The sequence below is a fragment of the Pongo abelii genome, chromosome 19 (assembly GCF_028885655.2).
Source record: "Pongo abelii isolate AG06213 chromosome 19, NHGRI_mPonAbe1-v2.0_pri, whole genome shotgun sequence".
Taxonomy (NCBI): domain Eukaryota; kingdom Metazoa; phylum Chordata; class Mammalia; order Primates; family Hominidae; genus Pongo; species Pongo abelii.
The window spans coordinates 73,310,989-73,332,328 of record NC_072004.2 but is presented as its reverse complement, the minus strand read 5'-3'; the positions used below and the strand labels follow the sequence as shown (position 1 = coordinate 73,332,328).

General features: G+C 46.0%; 1 protein-coding gene across 41 annotated transcripts in view; it reads left to right on the top strand.

Annotated features, from left to right (window-relative positions):
* The window catches only part of BRCA1 (BRCA1 DNA repair associated), a 97,408-nt gene that overhangs the window by 69,067 nt on the left and 7,001 nt on the right, over nt 1–21,340 (top strand). For 24 of the 41 annotated variants that reach the window (XM_003778832.4, XM_054546465.2, XM_054546457.2 and 21 more), the window contains 5 exons: nt 1,069–1,152; nt 7,597–7,651; nt 9,522–9,595; nt 11,004–11,064; nt 12,904–13,903. In XM_003778832.4, the coding sequence (XP_003778880.3) occupies nt 1,069–1,152; nt 7,597–7,651; nt 9,522–9,595; nt 11,004–11,064; nt 12,904–13,028 (399 nt within the window). In that variant the 3' untranslated portion in view covers nt 13,029–13,903. Of the gene's footprint in view, nt 1–1,068; nt 1,153–7,596; nt 7,652–9,521; nt 9,596–11,003; nt 11,065–12,903; nt 13,904–15,105; nt 15,407–21,340 lie in introns of those variants that run through there. The other 17 variants (XM_054546473.2, XM_054546472.2, XM_009251711.4 and 14 more) reach the window with 7 other exon arrangements.

The following is a 21,340-nucleotide window of genomic DNA, read 5'->3' as shown; positions in this document are numbered from 1 at the left end:
TTTTTTGTAGAGAAGGGGTCTCACTGTGTTGCCCAGCTGAGTCTCCAGCTCCTGGTCTCAAGCTGTCCTCCTGCCTCAGCCTCCCAAAGTGCCAAAGTGCTAGGGTTATAGGTGTGAGCCATTGGTGCCCAGCTACTGCCTGGCAATTCTGAATGCCTTAATTTTTTTTTTTTTTTTTTTTTTTTTTTTTTTTGAGACAGAGTTTCACTCTGTCACCCAGGCTGGAGTGCAGTGGCATGATCTTGGCTCACTGCAACCTCTGCCTCCCAGATTCAAGCAATTCTCATGCCTCAGCCTCCCAAGTAGCTGGGACTACAGGCACATGCCACCACGCCCAGCTAATTTTTGTTTTTTTATTTGTTTATTTGTTTTTTTGAGACGGAGTCTCGCTCAGTCGCCCAGGCTGGAGTGCAGTGACGCGATCTCGGCTCACTGCAAGCTCCGCCTCCCGGGTTCACGCCATTCTCCTGCCTCAGCCTCCCGAGTAGCTGGGACTACAGGTGCCTGCCACTACGCCCGGCTAATTTTTTTGTATTTTAAGTAGAGACGGGGTTTCACCGTGTTAGCCAGGATGATCTCGATCTTCTGACCTCGTGATCCGCCCGTCTCGGCCTCCCAAAGTCCTGGGATTACAGGCGTGAGCCACCACGCCCGGCCTAATTTTTTTTTTTTTTTTTTAATTTTTTGAGATGTGAGATGGAGTCTCGCTCTGTTACCCAGGCTGGAGTGCAGTGGCACCATCTCAGCTCACTGCAACCTCCACCTCCTGGGTTCAAAAGATTCTCCTGCCTCAGCCTCCCAAGTAGCTGGGATTACAGGCGCCTGCCACCACGCCCAACTAATTTTTTGTATTTTTAGTAGAGATGAGGTTTCACCATGTTGGTCAGACTGGTGTCAAACTCCTGACCTCAAGTGATCTGCCCGCCTCAGTATCCCAAAGCGCTAGGATTACAGGGGTGAGCCACTGCGCCCGGCCTGAATGCCTTAAATATGACATGTCTGCTCCACTTCCATTGAAGGAAGCTTCTCTTTCTCTGATCCTGATGGTTTGTGTTTGGTTTCTTTCAGCATGATTTTGAAGTCAGAGGAGATGTGGTCAATGGAAGAAACCACCAAGGTCCAAAGCGAGCAAGAGAATCTCAGGACAGAAAGGTAAATCTCTCTCCCTCAAGTTGACAAAAATCTCACCCCACCACTCTGTATTCCACTCCCTTTGCAGAGATGGGCCGCTTCATCTTGTAAGACTTATTACATACATACACAATGCCAGATACTTTCACACAGGTTCTTTTTTCACTCTTCGATCCCAACCACATAAATAAGTATTGTCTCTACTTTATGAATGATAAAACTAAGAGATTTAGAGAGGCTGTGTAATTTGGATTCCCGTCTGGGGTTCAGATCTCAGCTGATAAGTAGAAGAGCTGGGACTTTAAGCAGATGAGAATCTAAAGCCTTTGCTCTTTTCACTTCACTGGGGTGTCTTTCTCTCTCTCTCTCTCGCTCGCTCTCTCTTTTTTTTTTTTCCAAGACGGAGTCTCACTCCGTTGCCCAGGCCAGAGTGCAGTGGTGCGATCTCAGCTCACTGAAAACTCGCTTCCCGGGTTCAAGTGATTCTCCTGCCTCAGCATCTCAAGTAGCTGGGAATATATTCATGCGCCACCACAACTGGGCTCATTTTTTGTATTGTTAGTAGAGACAGGGTTTCAGCTTGTTGGCCAGGCTGGTCTCGAACTCCAGACCTCAGGTGATCCCCCCAACTCAGCCTCCCAAAGTGCTAGGATTATAGGCATGAGCCACTACGCCCAGCCTAGGGTGTCTTTCTCTAAAGCAGTGTGGTAAATGCTGTGAGCAGGCCATACACAGTGCTGTCTGTGGAAGCATAGAAGAGGAAGTGATTAATAACAGCTAAATTTTTTTTTTTTTTTTTGAGACAAAGTCTCACTCTGTCGCCTAGGCTGGAGTGCAGTGGCACGATCTCAGCTCACTGCAACCTCTGCCGCCTAGGTTCAACCGATTGTCCTGCCTCAGCCTCCTGAGTAGCTGGGATGACAGGCGCCTGCCTCTGCGCCCAGCTAATTTTTGTAGTTTTTAGTAGAGACAGGGTTTCACCATCTTGCCCAGGCTGGTCTTGATCCCCTGACCTTGTGATCCACCCGCGTTGGCCTCCCCAAGTGCTGGGATAGGCGTGAGCCACCGTGCCCGGCCAATAATAGCTAAAATTTATATAATGTTCACTAGGCCAGGCACAGTGGCTCATTCCTGTTATCCCAGCACTTTGGGAAGCTGAGGCAGGCAGATCGCTTGAGCCAAGGAGTTCGATACCAGCCTGGGCAACATGGCAAAACCCCATCTCTACCAAAAAAAATATACAAAAATTAGCCAGGCGTGGTGGCATGTACTTGTAGTTTCAGCTACTCGGAAGGCTGAGTTGAGAGTATCTCTTGAGCCCAAGAGGTGGGGACTGCAGTGAACGGAGATTGCGCCACTGCACTCCAGCCTGGACGACAGACAGAAGGTCTCAAAAAAAAAAAAAAAAAAAAAAAAGATCACTTTATGCCAGGACTGCTCTAAAGGCCCAACCATGTTTTAACTAATTAACAATTTTATGACAGCTCTATGAGCTATGTACTGTAATTATGCCTATATTACAGATGTGAAAATTGAGGCTCAGAGAGGTTGAATAAGTTGCTCAAAGTCACACAGCTAATAAGTGATGGAACTAGAAGTTGAACTCAGGAAGTCTAGCTCCAAGTCTAAATTCTTTGTTAATTTATTTTTCGGGCCAGAGTCTTACTCTGTCACCCAGGCTGGAGTGCAGTGCCGCTATCTCTGCTCACTGCGACCTTCACCTTCCAAGTTCAAGCCTTGTTCAATTCTTGTGCCTTGGCCTCCCAAGTGGCTAGGATTACAGGCATGTGCCACAACAACTAGCTAATTTTTTGTCTGATTCTGTTGGCCAGTCTGGAGTGCAGTGGCGCAATCTCAGCTCACTACAGCCTCCAGCTCCCAGGTTCAAGTGATTCTCGTGCCTTAGCCTCCCAAATAGCTGGGATTACAGGCACATGCCACCACACCCAGATAATTTTTTGTATTTTTAGTAGAAACAGGGTTTCAACATGTTGGCCAGGCTGGTCTCAAATTCCTGACCTCAGATGATCCGCCCGCCGCAGGCTCCCAAAGTGCTGGGATTACAGGGGTGAGCCACCACGCCCAGCCTTAATTTTTATACTTTTATTAGAGATGGGGTTTTGCCATGTTGGCCAGGCTGGCCTTGATCTCCTGGCCTCCAGTGATCCACCCGCCTCGACTTCCCAAAGTGCTGGGATTACAGGCATGAGCCACTGCACCCAGCCTCCAAGTCTAAACTCTTAACAACAATACTATAGTTTCTTGAAAAGTTGTTGAAGGCTTCACAGAGGGGAAAAAAATGGAGCATTCTAACAACTTTGCAGATGAGACCCAAGAAGACTCAGTGACTTTCTCCTGATCATATTGTAGCAGATGACTTAGCCAGAACTCTGACTTCCTCTCAGGGAGAACTCTACAAGATTTCACACCTACCTGTCAGGCCTGAGCTGGCTGCTTTCTCAGCTCCCTAAGTGCTATGTTCCCAGTCTGCTTTTCTTCCTTTTTCAAGTGTGCACTACCAGGCATTTCAGAACATCCCAGGTTGGTCGTGGTGGCTCACGCCTCTAATCCCAGCACTTTGGGAGCCCAAGGTGGGTGGATCACCTGAGGTCAGGAGTTCGAGACCAGCCTGGCCAACATGGTAAAACTCCATCTCTACTAAAAATACAAAAATTAGCTGGGCTTGGTGGTAAGCGCCTGTAATCCCAGCTCGGGATTACTCGGGAGGCTGAGGCTAGAGAATCGGTTGAACCCGGGAGGCAGAGGTTGCAGTGAGCCAAGATTGCGCCACTGCACTCCAGCCTGGGGACAAGAGGGAGACTTCATCTCAAAAAAAAAAAAAAAATCCCAGCTGGGCACAGCGGCTCACTCCTGTAATCCCAGCACTTTAGGAGGCCAAGGCAGGATGATCACTTGAGCCCAGGAGTTCAAGACTAGCCTGGGCAACATAGTAAGACCCTGTCTCTACAAAAAAATTTAAAAATTAATTGGGTGTTGTAGTGCACTCCTGTATTCCCAGCTACTCAGGAGGCTGAGGTGAGAAGAATGCTTGAGTCTGGGAGGTCGAGGCTGCAGTGAGCCATGATGGTGCTACTGCACTCCAGCCTGGCCAACATTGTGAGACCTTGTCTCAAAACAAAACAAAACATCCTTCTACTGAGCACTTTCTGTCCCTTTTTAGAAACTTAAGAGGGAACCAGTAGAGGTAATTTCCTAAGGAAAACTGCTTTGGGACATGATCACAAGTGAAGCCTGGAGTTTTGAACTCTTGAGGTCAGCCTGTTTTTACCTTCTGAGCCTATCAAGTAATTGTTCCAGATGCCAAGAAAAGCTGCTGGCCTTATTTCTGCTTCTGCCTTTACCACAGGGGAGCACCATGTGAGCCAGTCCTCTGTTTTTCCTCCACTGTATGCTAGGCAGTATTAGCACCAGATTCTTCCCCTCTTTAAAAAGAAATTCTAGTGCTTTGGATTTTTTCCTCCATGCAGAATAGCAATAATGGAAAGTATGTGGTCAAAGTAATGACATTCTGAAGATACTAAATGTCACCATAGTATTTTTCTCTGGAAGAGAAATGTATATGTAGAGGTGAAACTTCAAATTTCTTTTTTTTTTTTTAAGACAAAGTTTCGCTCTTCTTGCCCAGGCTGGAGTACAATGGTGTGATCTCGGCTCACCGCAATCTCTGCCTCCAGGGTTCAAGTGATTCTCCTGCTTCAGCCTCCTAAGTAGCTAGGATTACAGGCATGTGCCACCACGCCCAGCTGATTTTGTATTTTTAGTAGAGATGGGGTTTCTCCATGTTGGTCACGCTGGTCTTGAACTCCCGACCTCAAGTGATCCACCCACCTCGGCCTCCCAAAGTGATGGGATTACAGGCCACCACGCCCAGCCTGAAACTTCAAATTTATTTTTTTTTTTTGAGACAGGGTCTCGCTATGTCACCCAGGCTGGAGTGCAGTGGCACGGTCTCGGCTCACTACCAGCTCCACTCCACCTCCTGGGTTCACACCATTCTCCTGCCTCAGCCTCCCGAGTAGTAGGGACTACAGGTGCCCGCCACCATGCCCAGCTAATTTTTTGTATTTTTAGTAGAGACGGGTTTTCACCGTGTTAGACAGGGTGGTCTCCATCTCTTGACCTCGTGATCCGCCAGCCTCGGCCTCCCAAAGTGCTGGGATTACAGGCATGAGCCACTACGCCAAGCCTGAAACTTCAAATTTCTTATCTCATAACTAGACATCCTCATCACTGAGTGTTAGCCTGGATATAAACATTCCTAATCTTTTGTAATTTTCATGTCAGCATTTGGCTCCAGCTGGCCGCCTGGGGAGAACTTCTAGCATTATGAGCATGCAGGTCCTATCAACAGGTTGGGGGTGCAGTTTATTCATACAGATAGTGAGATTGGCACAGATGGATGCTATCCCTTAAAACAAACAGACTTGTCTTTGGGAGGCTGAGGCGGGTGGATCATGAGGTCAGGAGTTCAAGACCAGCCTGGCCAACATAGTGAAACCCCATCTCTACTAAAAATACAAAAAATTAGCCAGGTGTGGTGGTGTGCACCTGTAATCCCAGCTACTAGGGAGGCTGAGGCAGGAGAATCGCTTGAACCCAGGAGGTGGAGGTTGCAGTGAGCTGAGATGGCACCATTGCACTCCAGCCCAGGTGACAGTGCGAGACTCCGTCTCAAAAAAAAAAAAATCACGGACTTGTCCTGCTGCCCTTTCTTTTCCCTCTGGCGGTAAAGTAAGAGTGTGTGTGTGTGTGTGTGTGTGTGTGTGTGTGTGTGTGTGTGTGTGTCCGTCCATCTGTCTGTCAAGGGGGAGGGTGACCACTTTCTAAAAGGCCATCCGTGTATTTTTAGCTTCCTGATTTTTTTCTCTATCGCAGTCTCTTTGAAGCCAGGTGAATTTTAGGCCTCGGCAATTTTCTTTTTATTGCAATGGGAAGGTCAAGACACTGAGAGTCACCCAAATCATATCCATCCAAATGATACAATTTTAGGGTTTATTTTTAAGTGATACCCAAGTTATTTGCTAAGAACCTATGCCAGTGTGTTTATGAGAATTTGCACTGTCCCACACTGTTGCCACCAGCCACATGGGACTGTTTAAATTTAAATTTTACAAATTAGCCAGTCGTGGTGGTGTGCACTTGTAGTCCCAGCTACTTAGGAGGCTGAGGCGAGAGGATTGCTTGAGCCCAGAAGTTCAATACTGCAGCAAGCTATGATCGTGCCACTGTACTCCAACCTGAGTGACAGAATGAGACCTCATCTCTTAAAAAAAAAAAAGAAAAAAGTTAAAATATGAAGTTTAGTTCTTCATTCACCCTAACCACATCTCCAGTGCTCAATAACTATATGTGATTCATGGCTACCTTATTAGCATAGATATAGAACATTGTGACTATCACAGAAAGTTGTTTTGAACAGTGTTGCCAAGCCCTGTAAGTGGAAGAGGCAGTGCAGTGTGATCTGTGTCTTCAGGAAACCAGGCAGTCAGACTAGTTCAATGAGGAGAGGCAGAACCTGGCTTCACTTCTAGATTAAAAACTGCTTAGGTGGCCTAAAGATGCAATGGCCATTCTCAGAGTAGTGAGAAGGAAAGAACAGATGTTTAGGGGGCTAGAAGAAAGTCAGAGAGGGCCGGGCGCAGTGGCTTATGCCTGTAATCCCAGCACTTTGGAAGGCCGAGACGGGCAGATCACGAAGTCAGGAGTTTGAGATCAGCCTGACCAACATGGTGAAACCCTGTCTCTACTAAAAATACAAAAATTAGCCGGGCGTGGTGGTGCGCGCCTGTAATCCCAGCTACTCAGGAGGCTAAGGCAGGAGAATCGCTTGAACCCTGGAGGCAGAGGTTGCAGTGAGCCCAGATCGCACCACTACACTCCAGCCTAGGTGACAGAGAGAGACTCCGTCTCAAAAAAAAAAAAGTCAGAGGAGACAAGGAGCATGTACACCTAAAATCAACATAGACCCCTCTGTTGATGGGGTCATGGTGAGTACTTGAGGTACCAAGTCTGGATAAACATCAAACTTCAGCCAATAACTTTGAGTTTCTAGCTATCCAAGCCTCTTATTAAACATACAGAAGGACCTTTTTTCCCTCGTATCTAACAAGTTAAAGCACCTGCAGAGATCATTAGGGAGAAGCCTTGGCCTGATTGGTGACAAAAGTGAGATGCTCAGTCCTTGAATGACAAAGAATGCCTATAGAGTGCAGGTCAACTACATATGCACTTCAAAAAGATCTTCTGAAATCCTGTAGTGTTCTGGACATTGGACTGGCTTGTCCCTGGGAAGTAGCAGCAGAAATCATCAGGTGGTGAACAGAAGAAAAAGAAAAGCTCTTCCTTTTTGAAAGTCTATTTTTTGAATAAAAGCCAATATTCTTTTATAACTAGATATTCCTTCTCTCCATTCCCCTGTCCCTCTCTCTTCCTCTCTTCTTCCAGATCTTCAGGGGGCTAGAAATCTGTTGCTATGGGCCCTTCACCAACATGCCCACAGGTAAGAGCCTGGGAGAACTCCAGAGTTCCAGCACCACCTTTGTCTTACATAGTGGAGTATTATAAGCAAGATCCCACGATGGGGGTTCCTCAGATTGCTGAGATGTTCTTGAGGCTATTCTATTTCTCTACCACCCTCCAAACAAAACAGCACCTAAATGTTATCCTATGGCAAAAAAAAAGCTATACCTTGTCCCCCTTCTCAAGAGCATGAAGGTGGTGAATAGTTAGGATTCAGTTTGTTATGTGTTCAGATGGCGTTGAGCTGCTGTTGGTGCCAACGTATTAGTGAGAAAATAACTTTGGATATGTAAAAATCAAGAAGGAGTTCTCCTCTTCCTAAACCATCTTAATTTACTTACATAGAAGAAAGCACAGTAGCTGGCCCACCGTGGACGGGCCCAGAGCAGGGGAAGATTCTCGGTGAACATTTCTTTTTTTTTCTTCTTTTTTTTTGAGGTCAAGTCTGTCGCCCAGGCTAGAGTGCAATGGCGCGATCTCGGCTCACTGCAACCTCCACCTCCCAGGTTCAAGTGATTCTCCTGCCTCAGCCTCCCAAATAGCTGAGACTACAGGCGTGTGCCACCACGCCCGACTAATTTTTTGTATTTTTTTTAGTAGAGACGGGGTTTCACCGTGTTAGCCAATATGGTCCCGATCTCCTGACCTCATGATCCACCCGCCTCAGCCTCCCAAAGTGCTAGGATTACAGGCGTGAGCCACTCTGCCCAGCCCTCTCCGTGAACATTTTCTAATTAAACTTGACACTGCATACAATGTTATGCTTAGGACTGCTATAAAGCTCACCTCTGGAGTTGCGGAGCACAAAGGCCTTGGTGTGTGTATAAATTTGGTTTGTTCTTTTCACAGTAAAAGCTACCCACTTTTGCCTCCTGTGCCTGCTTCTGCCCAGGGACTTAGGTCCTCTTACACCTTAGAGAAAGGCCTTAGCATCTGGTCACAGGCAGATGAGTGACAGCAAGAAAACCTGACTGCAATGTAATTTTGCTTCCATCCTCTTTATTAGTTATCAATTGGATTTTTATGAAATTTCCAAGTTCCACTCAAGGATTTCTCAGTGTTTTTTTACTTTGGTATAGTGGAAACCGGGGTTTCCAGGAAGTATTATTTTGGGGGTGAGTTAGTCAACCTTCGTTCAGTCAGACAGACAGGAGCACCTCAGCAATTCCCAGAAATGGGCTGATGGGAAAGAGCAACATACATGAATGTCTTGAAGAACACATCCAACAAAGCCCATTGGGCAGTTCTGATTTTCCAGGTACACAGAGAATATCTCCATAGTCTCTTCTGATTTTTATTCCCCTGAGTATATGGATTCCAGCTCAGCATGTAGCCTTTCCCTGCTCAGTCTCTAACCAGGATAACGTGTATTTTTTTGACTGGATGAATTATCTTCCCATCTCTTGACATTTACAGCAATTACCACCAAGTATGGTATTTTCAGTGGCCGTGATTATCAATTACCAACACAGAATTAGGATGAAGGGAGGAAGGGAGGGAAGGAAGGTGGGTGTTTTTTCACACAGTGTCTTAGCCAGCAATTTAGCAAATTAATGGAAATTAGATTTTCGATTTTTTTTTTCTTTCAAGCGTTTTATTTGAGAGACTATCAAACCTTATACCAAGTGGCCTTATGGAGACTGATAACCAGAGTACATGGCATATCAGTGGCAAATTGACTTAAAATCCATACCCCTACTATTTTAAGACCATTGTCCTTTGGAGCAGAGAGACAGACTCTCCCATTGAGAGGTCTTGCTATAAGCCTTCATCCGGAGAGTGTAGGGTAGAGGGCCTGGGTTAAGTATGCAGATTACTGCAGTGATTTTACATCTAAATGTCCTGTTTAGATCAACTGGAATGGATAGTACAGCTGTGTGGTGCTTCTGTGGTGAAGGAGCTTTCATCATTCACCCTTGGCACAGTAAGTATTGGGTGCCCTGTCAGAGAGGGAGGACACAATATTCTCTCCTGTGATTGAGCAAGACTGGCACCTGTCAGTCCCTATGGAAGCCCCTACTGTAGCCTCAGAAGTCTTCTCTGCCCACATACCTGTGCCAGAAGACTCCATCTGTAAGGGATGGGTAAGGATTTGAGAACTGCACATATTAAATATGCTGAGGGAAGACTCTCCCTCTAACTCTTTTTGCCATATGTCCCTCCCCCTCCTCTCTATGACTGCCCCAGCATACTGTGTTTCAACAAATCATCAAGAAATGATGGGCTGGAGGCTGGGCATGGTGGCTCATGCCTGTAATCCCAGCACTTTGGGAGGCCAAGGCTGGTGGATCACTTGTCAGGAGTTTGAGACCAGCCTGGCCAACATGGTGAAACCCCATCTCTACTAAAAAAAAAAAAAGTAGCCGGGCCTGGTGGAGCATGCCCATAATGCCAGCTACTTGGGAAGTTGAGGTGTGAGCATCGCTTGAACCTGGGAGGCAGAGGTTGCAGTGAGCCAGGATTGCACCACTGCACTCCAGACTGGGTGACAGAGTGAGACTTTGTCTTAAAAAAAAAAAAAAAAAAGACAAAAAAGCTAGGTGCGGTGGCTCACACCTATAATCCCAGCACTTTGGGAGGCTGAGGTGGGCAGATCACGAGGTCAAGAGATCGAGACCATCCTGGCCAACCAACATGGCAAAACCCTGTATCTACAAAAAATACAAAAATTAGCTGGGCGTAGTGGCGCACGCCTGTAGTCCCAGCTACTTGAGGGGCTGGGGCAGGAGAATCGCTTGAACCCCGGAGGTGGAGGTTGCAGTGAGCCAAGATCGTGCCACTGCACTCCAGCCCGGGCGACAGAGCGAGATTCAGTCTCAAAAAAAAAAAAAAAGAGAGAAATGATGGGCTGGGCCTAGTGCCCCACCCCTGTAATCACAACACTGGGAGGCCAAGGTGGGAGAATCACTTAAGCCTGGGAGCTGAAGACCAGCCTGGGCAATACAGTAGGACCTCATGTCTACAAAAAAATTATTAAAAATTAGCCAAGGCCGAGTGTGGTGGCTCATGCCTATAATCCCGGGGGTGAAGTTGAGCCCAGGAGTTTGAGACCAGCCTGGGCAACATGGCAAAACCCTGTCTCTACCAAAAATACAAAAAAATTAGCCAGGGGTGGTGGTACGCATCTGTAGTTCCAGCTACTTGGGAGGCTGAAGTGGAAGGATTGCTTGAGCCCAGGAAGCAGAGGTGGCAGTGAGCTGAGATCACACCACTGCACTCCAGCCTGGGTGACAGAGCAAGACCCTGTCTCAAAAACAAAAAAAATGATGAAGTGACAGTTCCAGTAGTCCTGCTTTGACACTTTCAATGCTCTTTCCTTCCTGGGGATCCAGGGTGTCCACCCAATTGTGGTTGTGCAGCCAGATGCCTGGACAGAGGACAATGGCTTCCATGGTAAGGTGCCTGCATGTACCTGTGCTATATGGGGTCCTTTTGCATGGGTTTGGTTTATCACTCATTACCTGGTGCCTGAGTAGCACAGTTCTTGGCACATTTTAAATATTTGTTGAATGAATGGCTAAAATGTCTTTTTGATGTTTTTATTGTTGTTTGTTTTATATTGTAAAAGTAATACATGAACTGTTTCCATGGGGTGGGCGTAAGATATGAATGTTCATCACAAAAATATAAATCAAGGCCGGGCATGGTGGCTCATGCCTATAATTCCAGCACTTTGGGAGGTCAAGATGGAGGCCAAGGTGGGAACCTAGAAGTTCGAGACCAGCCTGGGCAACATAAGGAGACTTCATCTGTACAACAAATTTAAAAATAGTTGGGTGTGGTGGCAGATGCCTGTAGTCGCAGCTACTTGGGAAGCTGAGGTGGGAGGATCACTTGAGCTCAGGAGGTCGATGCTTCAGTGAGCCATGATCACACCACTGCACTCCAGCCTGGGCGACAGAGCAAGACCGTGTCTCAAAAAAAAAAAAGAAAGTATAAATTTACACAAAAACAATAAAATAATCCCAGTAATTTCACCACTTGGAGATGATCACCATAAAATTCCACCAGGCATATGTGTGTATATATACACATGTGTATTTTATAAAATGTGATCATAATTACACTGTTTTGCTTTTTTCCTTAAGATATTACATACATTTTTTCACATCGTTAAATTACAATGCTGTTTTCCTGGTGGCTTTCCTTTAACAGATTGAAGTTCATGTTAATACAGTTGCCAGAGGCTGTGGGCTTTCACCATCACCAGCAGTCACTCCTAGGGCCTCTTCAGAGCAAGGCCTTATGTCCTGAAGCATTGCCTTTTTTTTTTTTTTTTTTTTTTTGAGGTGGAGTCTCACTCTGTCACCTAGCAGGCTGGAGTGCAGTGGCCCAGTCTTGGCTCACTGCAACCTCCGCCTCCTGGGTTTAAATGATTCTCCTGCCTCCGCCTCAGGGTGGATCACCTGACATCAGGAATTTGAGACCAGCCTGGCCAACGTGGCGAAACCCCATGTCTACTAAAAATACTAAAAAAAATTAGCCAGGCATGGTGGCACGCACTTGTAGTCCCAGCTACTTGGGAGACTGAGGCAGGAGAATCACTTGAACCCAGGATGTTGAGGTTGCAGTGAGCTGAGATCGCACCATAACAATCCAGCCTGAGTGACAGCAAGACTCCATCTGAAAAAAAAGAAAAAAACAATTAGCCTGGTGTGGTGGCAGGCACCTGTAATCCCTGCTACTTGGGAGGCTGAGGCAGGAGAATTGCTTGAACCCAGGAGGTAGAGGTTGCAGTGAGCTGAGATCGTGCCATTGCATTCCAGGCTGAGCAACAAGAGCAAGACTCCGTCTCAAAAAAAAAAAAAAAAAAAAAGCCAGGCGCAGTGGCTCATGCCTGTAATCCCAGCACTTTGGGAGGCCAAGGTGGGTGGATCACCTGAGGTCAGGAGTTCGAGACCAGCCTGGCCAACATTGTGAAACCCCGTCTCTACTAAAAATACAAAAATTAGCTGGGTGTGATGGCATGTGCCTGTAATTCCAGCTACTCAGGAGGCGGAGACAGGAGAGTTGCTTGAACCCAGGAGGCGGAGGTTGAATGAGCCGAGATTGCGCCATCGCACTCTAGCCTGGGCGACAGAGCAAGACTCCGTCTCAAAAAAAAAAAAAAAAATGGCTTCTACCTCATTAATCCTAAGAACTCATACAACCAGGACCCTGGAGTCGATTGATTAGAGCCTGGTCCAGGAGAATGAATTGACACTAATCTCTGCTTGTGTTCTCTGTCTCCAGCAATTGGGCAGATGTGTGAGGCACCTGTGGTGACCCGAGAGTGGGTGTTGGACAGTGTAGCACTCTACCAGTGCCAGGAGCTGGACACCTACCTGATACCCCAGATCCCCCACAGCCACTACTGACTGCAGCCAGCCGCAGGTACAGAGCCACAGGACCCCTAGAATGAGCTTACAAAGTGGCCTTTCCAGGCCCTGGGAGCTCCTCTCACTCTTCAGTCCTTCCACTGTCCTGGCTACTAAATATTTTATGTGCATCAGCCTGAAAAGGACTTCTGGCTATGCAAGGGTCCCTTAAAGATTTTCTGCTTGAAGTTTCTCTTTGAAATCTGCCATGAGCACAAAATTGTGGTAATTTTTCACCTGAGAAGATTTTAAAACCATTTAAACGCCACCAATTGAGCAAGATGCTGATTCATTATTTATCAGCCCTATTCTTTCTATTCAGGCTGTTGGCTTAGGGCTGGAAGCACAGAGTGTCTTGGCTTCAAGAGAATAGCTGGTTTCCCTAAATTTGCTTCTCTAAAACCCTGTGTTCACAAAGGCAGAGAGTCAGACCCTTCAATGGAAGGAGAGTGCTTGGGATCAATTATGTGACTTAAAATCAGAATAGTCCTTGGGCAGTTCTCAAATGTTGGAGTGGAACATTGGGGAGGAAATTCTGAGGCAGGTATTAGAAATGAAAAGGAAACTTGAAACCTGGGCATGGTGGCTCACGCCTGTAATCCCAGCACTTTGGGAGGCCAAGGTGGGCAGATCACTGGAGGTCAGGAGTTCGAAACCAGCCTGGCCAACATGGTGAAACCCCATCTCTACTAAAAATACAGAAATTAGCCGGGCATGGGGGTGGACGCCTGTAATCCCAGCTACTCAGATGGCTAAGGCAGGAGAATCGCTTCAGCCCGGGAAGTGGAGGTTGCAGTGAGCCAAGATCATACCATGGCACTCCAGCCTGGGTGACAGTGAGACTGTGGCTCAAAAAAAAAAAAAAAAAAAGGAAACTGAAACTAGAAGAGATTTCTGAAAGTCTGAGATATATTTGCCAGATTTCTAAAGAATGTGTTCTAAAACAGCAGAAGATTTTCAAGAACCGGTTTCCAAAGACAGTCTTCTAATTCCTCATTAGTAATAAGTAAAATGTTTATTATTGTAGCTCTGGTATATAATCCATTCCTCTTAAAATATAAGACCTCTGGCATGAATATTTCATATCTATAAAATGACAGATCCCACCAGGAAGGAAGCTGTTGCTTTCTTTGAGGTATTTTTTTTTCCCTTTGCTCCCTATTGCTGAACCATACAGCTTCATAAATAATTTGGCTTGCTGAAGGAAGAAAAAGTGTTTTTCATAAACTCATTATCCAGGACTGTTTATAGCTGTTGGAAGGACTGGGTCTTCCCTAGCCCCCCCAGTGTGCAAGGGCAGTGAAGACTTGATTGTACAAAATACGTTTTGTAAATGTTGTGCTGTTAACACTGCAAATAAACTTGGTAGCAAACACTTCCACCACAAATGACTGTTCTTGAGACTTAGGCCAGCCGACTTTCTCAGAGCCTTTTCACTGTGCTTCAGTCTCCCACTCTGTAAAATGGGGGTAATGATAGTATCTACCTCCTAGGATTTATTGAGGCAGCTTAAATACCTTTTGTATTTCGTGTTGCTGCCAAAACAAATTGTTGGAAGGTCAGAAGTCTGAGGTGGCTCAACTGTTTCTTTGTTTCAGGTTTCATGAGGCCAAAATAAAGGTGTTCGCAGGGCAGGGCGTGTTCCCTTCTAGAGGCTCTGGGTCCTTGCAGTTTTAGGACTAAGATCCCTGTTTCCCGCCGGCTGTTGGCTGGGCATCATTCTCAGCTTCTTGAGGCTCCCCACATTCCTAGGCTCCTGGCCTGTCTGCCTCCATCTTCAAAACCAGCAATGGGTGGTCAAGTTTTTCTCACACTGAATCTTGCTGACTACTGTATCTTTCTAACTCCTGCCAGAGACATTTCTCTGTTTCTAAGGGCTCAAGTGATTAGATTGCACCCACTTGGTAATCCAAAGTGATCTTCATATCTTAAGGTCCATAGCCTTAATTATAGCTGCAAAGTCCCTTCACAGCAGTACCTAGATTAGTGTTGGAATGAATAACCAGAAGACAGCAATCAAGGGAGGACATCTTTAGAATTCTGCCTACCACTTGTATTTAACATGCTTAATCCACAGATGACACTCTCTACCATTATTTCCTGGTCCTCACACTGCTCAGAGATTGGAATCCTTTTTGAGCAAAGAGAATGAAGTCATCACATAATTCAGTCCTGCTGTATTTGCTGGAAACAGTGAAGGAAGATAGAGAAAATGGAGCTAACTGCCAATATTACATTTTATATCAGTCTTCATCATAGCCCTATGAAGTGGGTATTTGTTACCTCATTGGAAAAATGGGAGTTGAATCTCAAGTTCCTTGTTTGTAAGATTTTACTCAGATTTGCACAGCTAATAAATGACTACATGGAGATCCAAAGCCACCTTTCTGTTCCATCATCAGCTTTCCATCTGCCTCTGTCACTGACCCCGGGACAGAAGGTTCAAGCCTTAAGGGAATTTGGAGAGAGAACTAGATTTTGAGGGGAACTCGCACTCACTTCCCTTTTGGGCCATGGTAGGAGACAGTAAAAGCAGCCCCATGTCAGGCAAAGGGTCTTACAGGAGTGGATCATGGCTGCTATTTCCACTTCTCTCTGGCCTCCCAGCTTATGACTGTGTATCTTAGTTGTCAAAGCCTTCCAGTTCATCCTCACCTACAGCTTGACTTCCCTAGGGCCCATGCCAGCTCCCTGTCTACCTGCCAGCGAGTTGATGAGTCTCGGTGTTAGCAGTAAAGGCAGGCGGGAAGCAAGCAGAAGTGCTACTGAGCCTTGCGGGCAAGCCAGGCCTCAGCCTTCTGACCCCATCACTGATGGGTTAATAGGAAAAGCAGTATCCATCTAGTACAGCCTGCCTTTTCAGGAATAGTGAGTGAAAGCAAAGATGACTAAAATACATTAAAGTTTTCTGTAATTGTCTCTAAGGTCTCCTAACAAATATATACCCCATCTGTTTCAAGCTCTGCATAACCTTTCCCAGAAGTCAAGTTCAGGCCCTGGCCTCATGGTGCCTGGCCCAGGTTAAGAGTGCTACCTGATGATGGAGTTAATCCACGTTGCTTTGACCTCTGACTTTAAGATTCCCTCCCACTTTTCCACCCCACAATCTCTAGCCCTCTCTGGGCACAGCAGCACTTGGGAACTAGTTCCTGTACTGCCTTTATCTCATTTTACAAAACAAACTTCTACAAAGAAGCTGGAAAGGAAGGAGGAGAAAGGATTATCATGCAGGCACAGGGAGGGGGCCTAGAGAAGAGCTCTGGCAGATTATGTCCCTCTTAAAAAATGCAACCAGAATCATCAACAAAGTATCACCTCAAAAACATGCAGGAGAAAAAGAAAAGAATCAGTGTTGGGGTGGTTGGAGCAGAAGGAGCCAAACTGCCCAGAATGTGTCCTCTGAAGGCTGCAAGGAGCAGATAAGGTCAGCCCCAGAGGCAGACGGCACACAGAGAATGGCAGGATGAGGGGGAGCTGCAGATTTATGCAAAGAAGCCCCAGAGAATGGGGCCTGCTGCCCAGGGAATGTGGGGGCTCACTTATCAAAGACTACTGGAAAATGGCTGAGCCGGCAACCCCTTCCACTACAGTGATGACTGGTTTTCTTGAACAGCCTGTAACTCTGCCTGTAACAAGGAGAAAATTAAAGCAACGAATCTGGCCAAATAGAAAATTAAGGAAAACTAGAAACAGCTCCTATGGAGAGCAGGGATTGGGGAGGTGTAGACAGGCTGATCCTGAATGTCTGGAGGATCAGGAAAATGTAAGCAATTGTTTAAGGGACTGGAAGGAATCAAGATCTGGAGAGAGATCCTCCCGACTCTGGTGGCTGGGGAATATGAACTGTGGAGACATGGTTTCAAGGACTCAAAATGATATGACAGCTTAACATTTACAGTTCAGTGCAAAGGCTCTCAAAGCATGATCCCCTGATAGGAGTGTGAGGGGGCAACACCGTCACCTAGGAATTTGTTAGATATGCAAATTCCCAAACCCACTGAATCCCAGACAGGTGGGGCCAGCAACCTGTGAATCTGCAACAGGCTCAAGTTTGAGAACAAATGACTTAGTGTAAGGGGCTGCTAATTGGTATAAAATGTTACCTGTGGTCTATTATTTTGTCTGTAGTGAATATTGGGCTTGTTAAGGATAAATAAGGTTTGTGGGCTGGTAAGTGGTTCTTTGCTACAAGGTTGCAACAGCTGGCTTCAGTTAACTTCAAAAAGGCCCTTTAAGCAAAGACAGTAGTCCCCCAACTCATCCATGGTTTTGATTTCAGTTACTTATGGTCAACCATGGTCCAAAAATATTAAAAGGAAAATTCCGGAAACCAGTCACTCGTTTTAAATTGTACACCATTCTAAGTATTGTTTGACTTGTTCTATTTTATTATTAGTTATTGTTGTTAATCTCTTACTGTGCCCAATTTATAAATTAAATTTTATCATAGGTATGTATGTATAGGGAAAAACATAATATGTATAGGGTTTGGTACTATCCGAGGGTTCAGGCATCCACTTGTGGTCTTGGAACATATGCCCCGCAGATAAGGGGGGACTGCTGTACAATGCAAAGGACAAAGATTATATTAGCAATCTAGGAGCAGAAGGGCAAGACTGCTTTTTTAAAAAACAGCTAAAGGTTTAGGAGGTTTTATTAATATTTAAATTGTATTGAAACCACAGCTGCAGCCTTTGACTCCAGCATAGAGATATGCAAATGTGGCTTTCAAAAGAAAGGCAATTTCAGACAGCCCTCAAGGTAACAAGAACAAATAAAACAAATGATTTTGTAATTTATCTTTATTGACTGATGGTGTGCAAGGCACAGCCCATACCCTGTGAGAGTCAGCAACAGCCGAGCTCTCTGAGAGGAGAAAGCCAGCCTGGAGGGAGAGGCAGGCCGACCCATAGACAGGTGACAGGAAAGACACAGAGCGGGCAGATGGGAGAAGAAGACAACTAAATTAAAAGGGAAGGAAAATAAAAACCCAGCCCTGGGTCCTGTAGACCATCTGATCTTGCTGGCTCTCAGCAGCAACAACAATAATCATTAATGACTATCATTTGCCACACTCCTACTAAGTGCCATGCACTATTCCCCACATACAAATGAGGAAAATGAAGCTTTGAGAGGTCAAGCAACTTACCCAAGGTCACACAACAAAAGGAAGGGGCAGAGCCCAGATTCAAAGATTTGTGTGAGGCTGAAGCCCTGTGCTCTTTCCAGTGCATTATGCTGGGAACCAGTTCTGGGAGGCAGTGAATAACAATAAGGTTAATGGGCCGGGCGCAGTGGCTCATGCCTGTAATCCCAGCACTTTGGGAGGCCGAGGCGGGCAGATCACGAGGTCAGGAGATCGAGACCATCCTGGCTAACATGGTGAAACCCTGTCTCTACTAAAAATACAAAAAAATTAGCCGGGCGTGGTATCGGGCACCTGTAGTCCCAGCTACTCAAGAGGCTGAGGCAGGAGAATGGCATGAACCTGGGAGGCAGAGCTTGCAGTGAGCCACGATCGCGCCACTGCACTCCAACCTGGGTGACAGAGTGAGACTCTGTCTCAAAAACAAAACAAAACAATAAGGTTAATGATTGAGGGGACACTTTGTGCCCAGTTGTGTGGTATTCTGTATGGGCATGCGTGTGTCTGTGTGTGTGTGTGTATGTATGTAACTGTGGAAAAGAGGGTGAAAACCTCCATTTCTGACCTTCAAATTGGTTACTATCCAATGAGTAAGGCAAGAAAAGAAAGCCAAAGAAAACTTGCAGAATTCTGGTGTAAAAGTTCTTTTGGGGCCGTGTGGTGGGGCCAGGCTCTGCCTGTTGTGGGAGACTTCTGGTAGAGGCATCTCAACTGGGCCTTGGGCCTTGAGTAAAATTTAGCCAAATGAAAAGGAAAGCTGGAGATTCCACAGGCCCAGGTGAGAGCCTCCAGCTGCTAGAATTGGAGGAAGGAGTACCTGATTCAGAGAGATGAGAAAAGACCAGAGAGTCCTGAAAGGATACATATCTCTGACCCTTTGTCCCCACCCAATCTCCCCAGACCTTCCATCCCAAGCCCAAACACAACCTTTCCAATTCCTTACCTGCTGCTCCTTTTCAGGCACCCTGGCCACCAAATATAGGAACCCATAAATTTTGCTCATACTCTATGTTCTACTAGACAAGTCCTGATCTGTCATCTCCACAGGCCCCAATCCTTCCACCTCACCCCTACAGAGCCTTCTCTAGGTTTTCTAGGCCATAATCTCTCCCCACTTAGAATACTCCAGAAGTTTTGCTTTATTTGTGAGACTTTATTCAATTGAAGTTACTTGTGTGCATATTTTATCCTCTCTATTTGACTAGAAGGTCCTTATAATCCCTTATGACCATAATTATTTTATCTTTGATATAACCCAGCTCTGTAACTAGCAGATACTTTGTTAGGCACCCAGTGAGTTTTTCCTAAATGAATGAAGTAAAGGATGAATGAATGGACTCAGTGCATTGAAGGGCTTATCCAACTACTGGTTCTACTCTCAAGACCTTTGGAAAACTAGCCATGTTCTGGAATGCTAATTCCCTTCAATGCCTTTCGCCCATTTTTCTATGATCCTGATTTACTCCAAAAACAATATAAGGGATCTAAGTGTCCAAGAATGACTCCTTCTAAACCCACACCTAAGGATTTTCTCTCTCTCTCTTTTTTTTTTTTTTTTTTTTGTGAGACAGAGTTTCACTCTTGTTGCCCAGGCTGGAGTGCAATGGTGCGATCTCAGCTCACTGCAACCTCCGCCTCCAGGGTTCAAGTGATTCTCCCTGTCTCACCCTCCCGAGTAGCTGAGACTACAGGCGCCTGCCATCACGCCCAGCTAATTTTTGTATTTTTAGTAGAGACAGGGTTTCACCACATTGGCCAGGCTGGTCTCGAACTCCTGACCTCAGGTGATCCACCCACCTCGGCCTCCCAAAGTGCTGGGATTACAGGCATGAGCCACCACACCTGGCCTCTTTGATTCTCTTTTGCCTATCATGAAGTCTACCCCTTTGTAATTAATTAGACCAATGTCCACCCAGACAGAATAACATTTTCCCCTATCCATCAGCGAGGTCTTCTACATGATGGACATTCAAGGCAGACAGAGAGACTGCTGCTGCAATAACTGAGGAAATAATTATGGTGTTCATGATGATTTCTTTGCAGGTTCAAAGCACTATCCCAGCCATTATCTCTCCCACTTCAGTAGGATAAAATTGCTAACCCCACTTTATAGGTGCTAAAACAGGTCCAGGGCCTTGTCAAAGGTCACTCAGTGAGCTGGTGGCAGACCTGGAAATAACTAGCCTAGGAGTCTCAATATTCATTAGGCCACAGATGGTAATGCCCTCATTATGCTGTCTGGGCTATGTCTGAGAGAGAGTCAACTAACTGGACTCCAGTTAAATGGAGATATGCACTGGAAGATAAGTTTGTGACTATAGAGTGTTTTTCTCTGCAATGCTGCAGCAGTTGGCACTGGTTAATTCCAGAGGGTGTGTGTGTGTATGTGTGTCTGTGTCTGTGTGTGTTTAAAGCATTATCGCGCATCCTAGATGAGGGAAGAGGGTGAATCCAAGGTAACACAGACACACAGGTAAGCAGATGTTTGCCATCTTCTCTTGAAAGTCATATAAAACCAAATGACAGTGTATATTAGCAGGAGAAACTCAATTTAGGAGACTCTTCCCAGCTGTTAGGCTATACGACTCTGGAATAAGCTAGTACAAATTAGGTAGAAAATCTAGGATTGTTCCTAGAGCCTGGTGGCGGGCGGTCTTTCCTGCAGGCAAAGGACTGTGAGGCTGTCTCAGGGCCTTCTGCAGCTGCTAAAGTGAGAAGCCTGCCGACGGGATCATCCCCAAGCCCACAGAAGCTCTGAAAGCTATGGAAACCAAGATCTGTACAGGAGCCACTTCTGGTTTCTAATGCCTGAGAAATTAAGATGGAAAAAAAAAATTCCCATGGAAATTAAAGAATGCAAGAATGTTCTGGGGCCGGGCACGGTGGCTCATGCCTGTAATCCCAGCACTTTTGGAAGGCCGATCACCTAAGATCAGAAGTTCAAGACCAGCCTGGTCAACATGGTGAAACCCCGTCTCTACTAAAAATAGAAAATTAGCTGGACGTGGTGGCATGCACCTGTAATCCCAGCTACTCAGGAGGCTGAGGCCAGAGAATCACTTAAACCTGGGAGCCGGAGGTTGCAGCGAGCTGAGATCATGCCATTGCACTCCAGCCCAGGCAACAAGAGCAAAACTCCATCTCAAAAAAAAAAAAGTTCAACGTG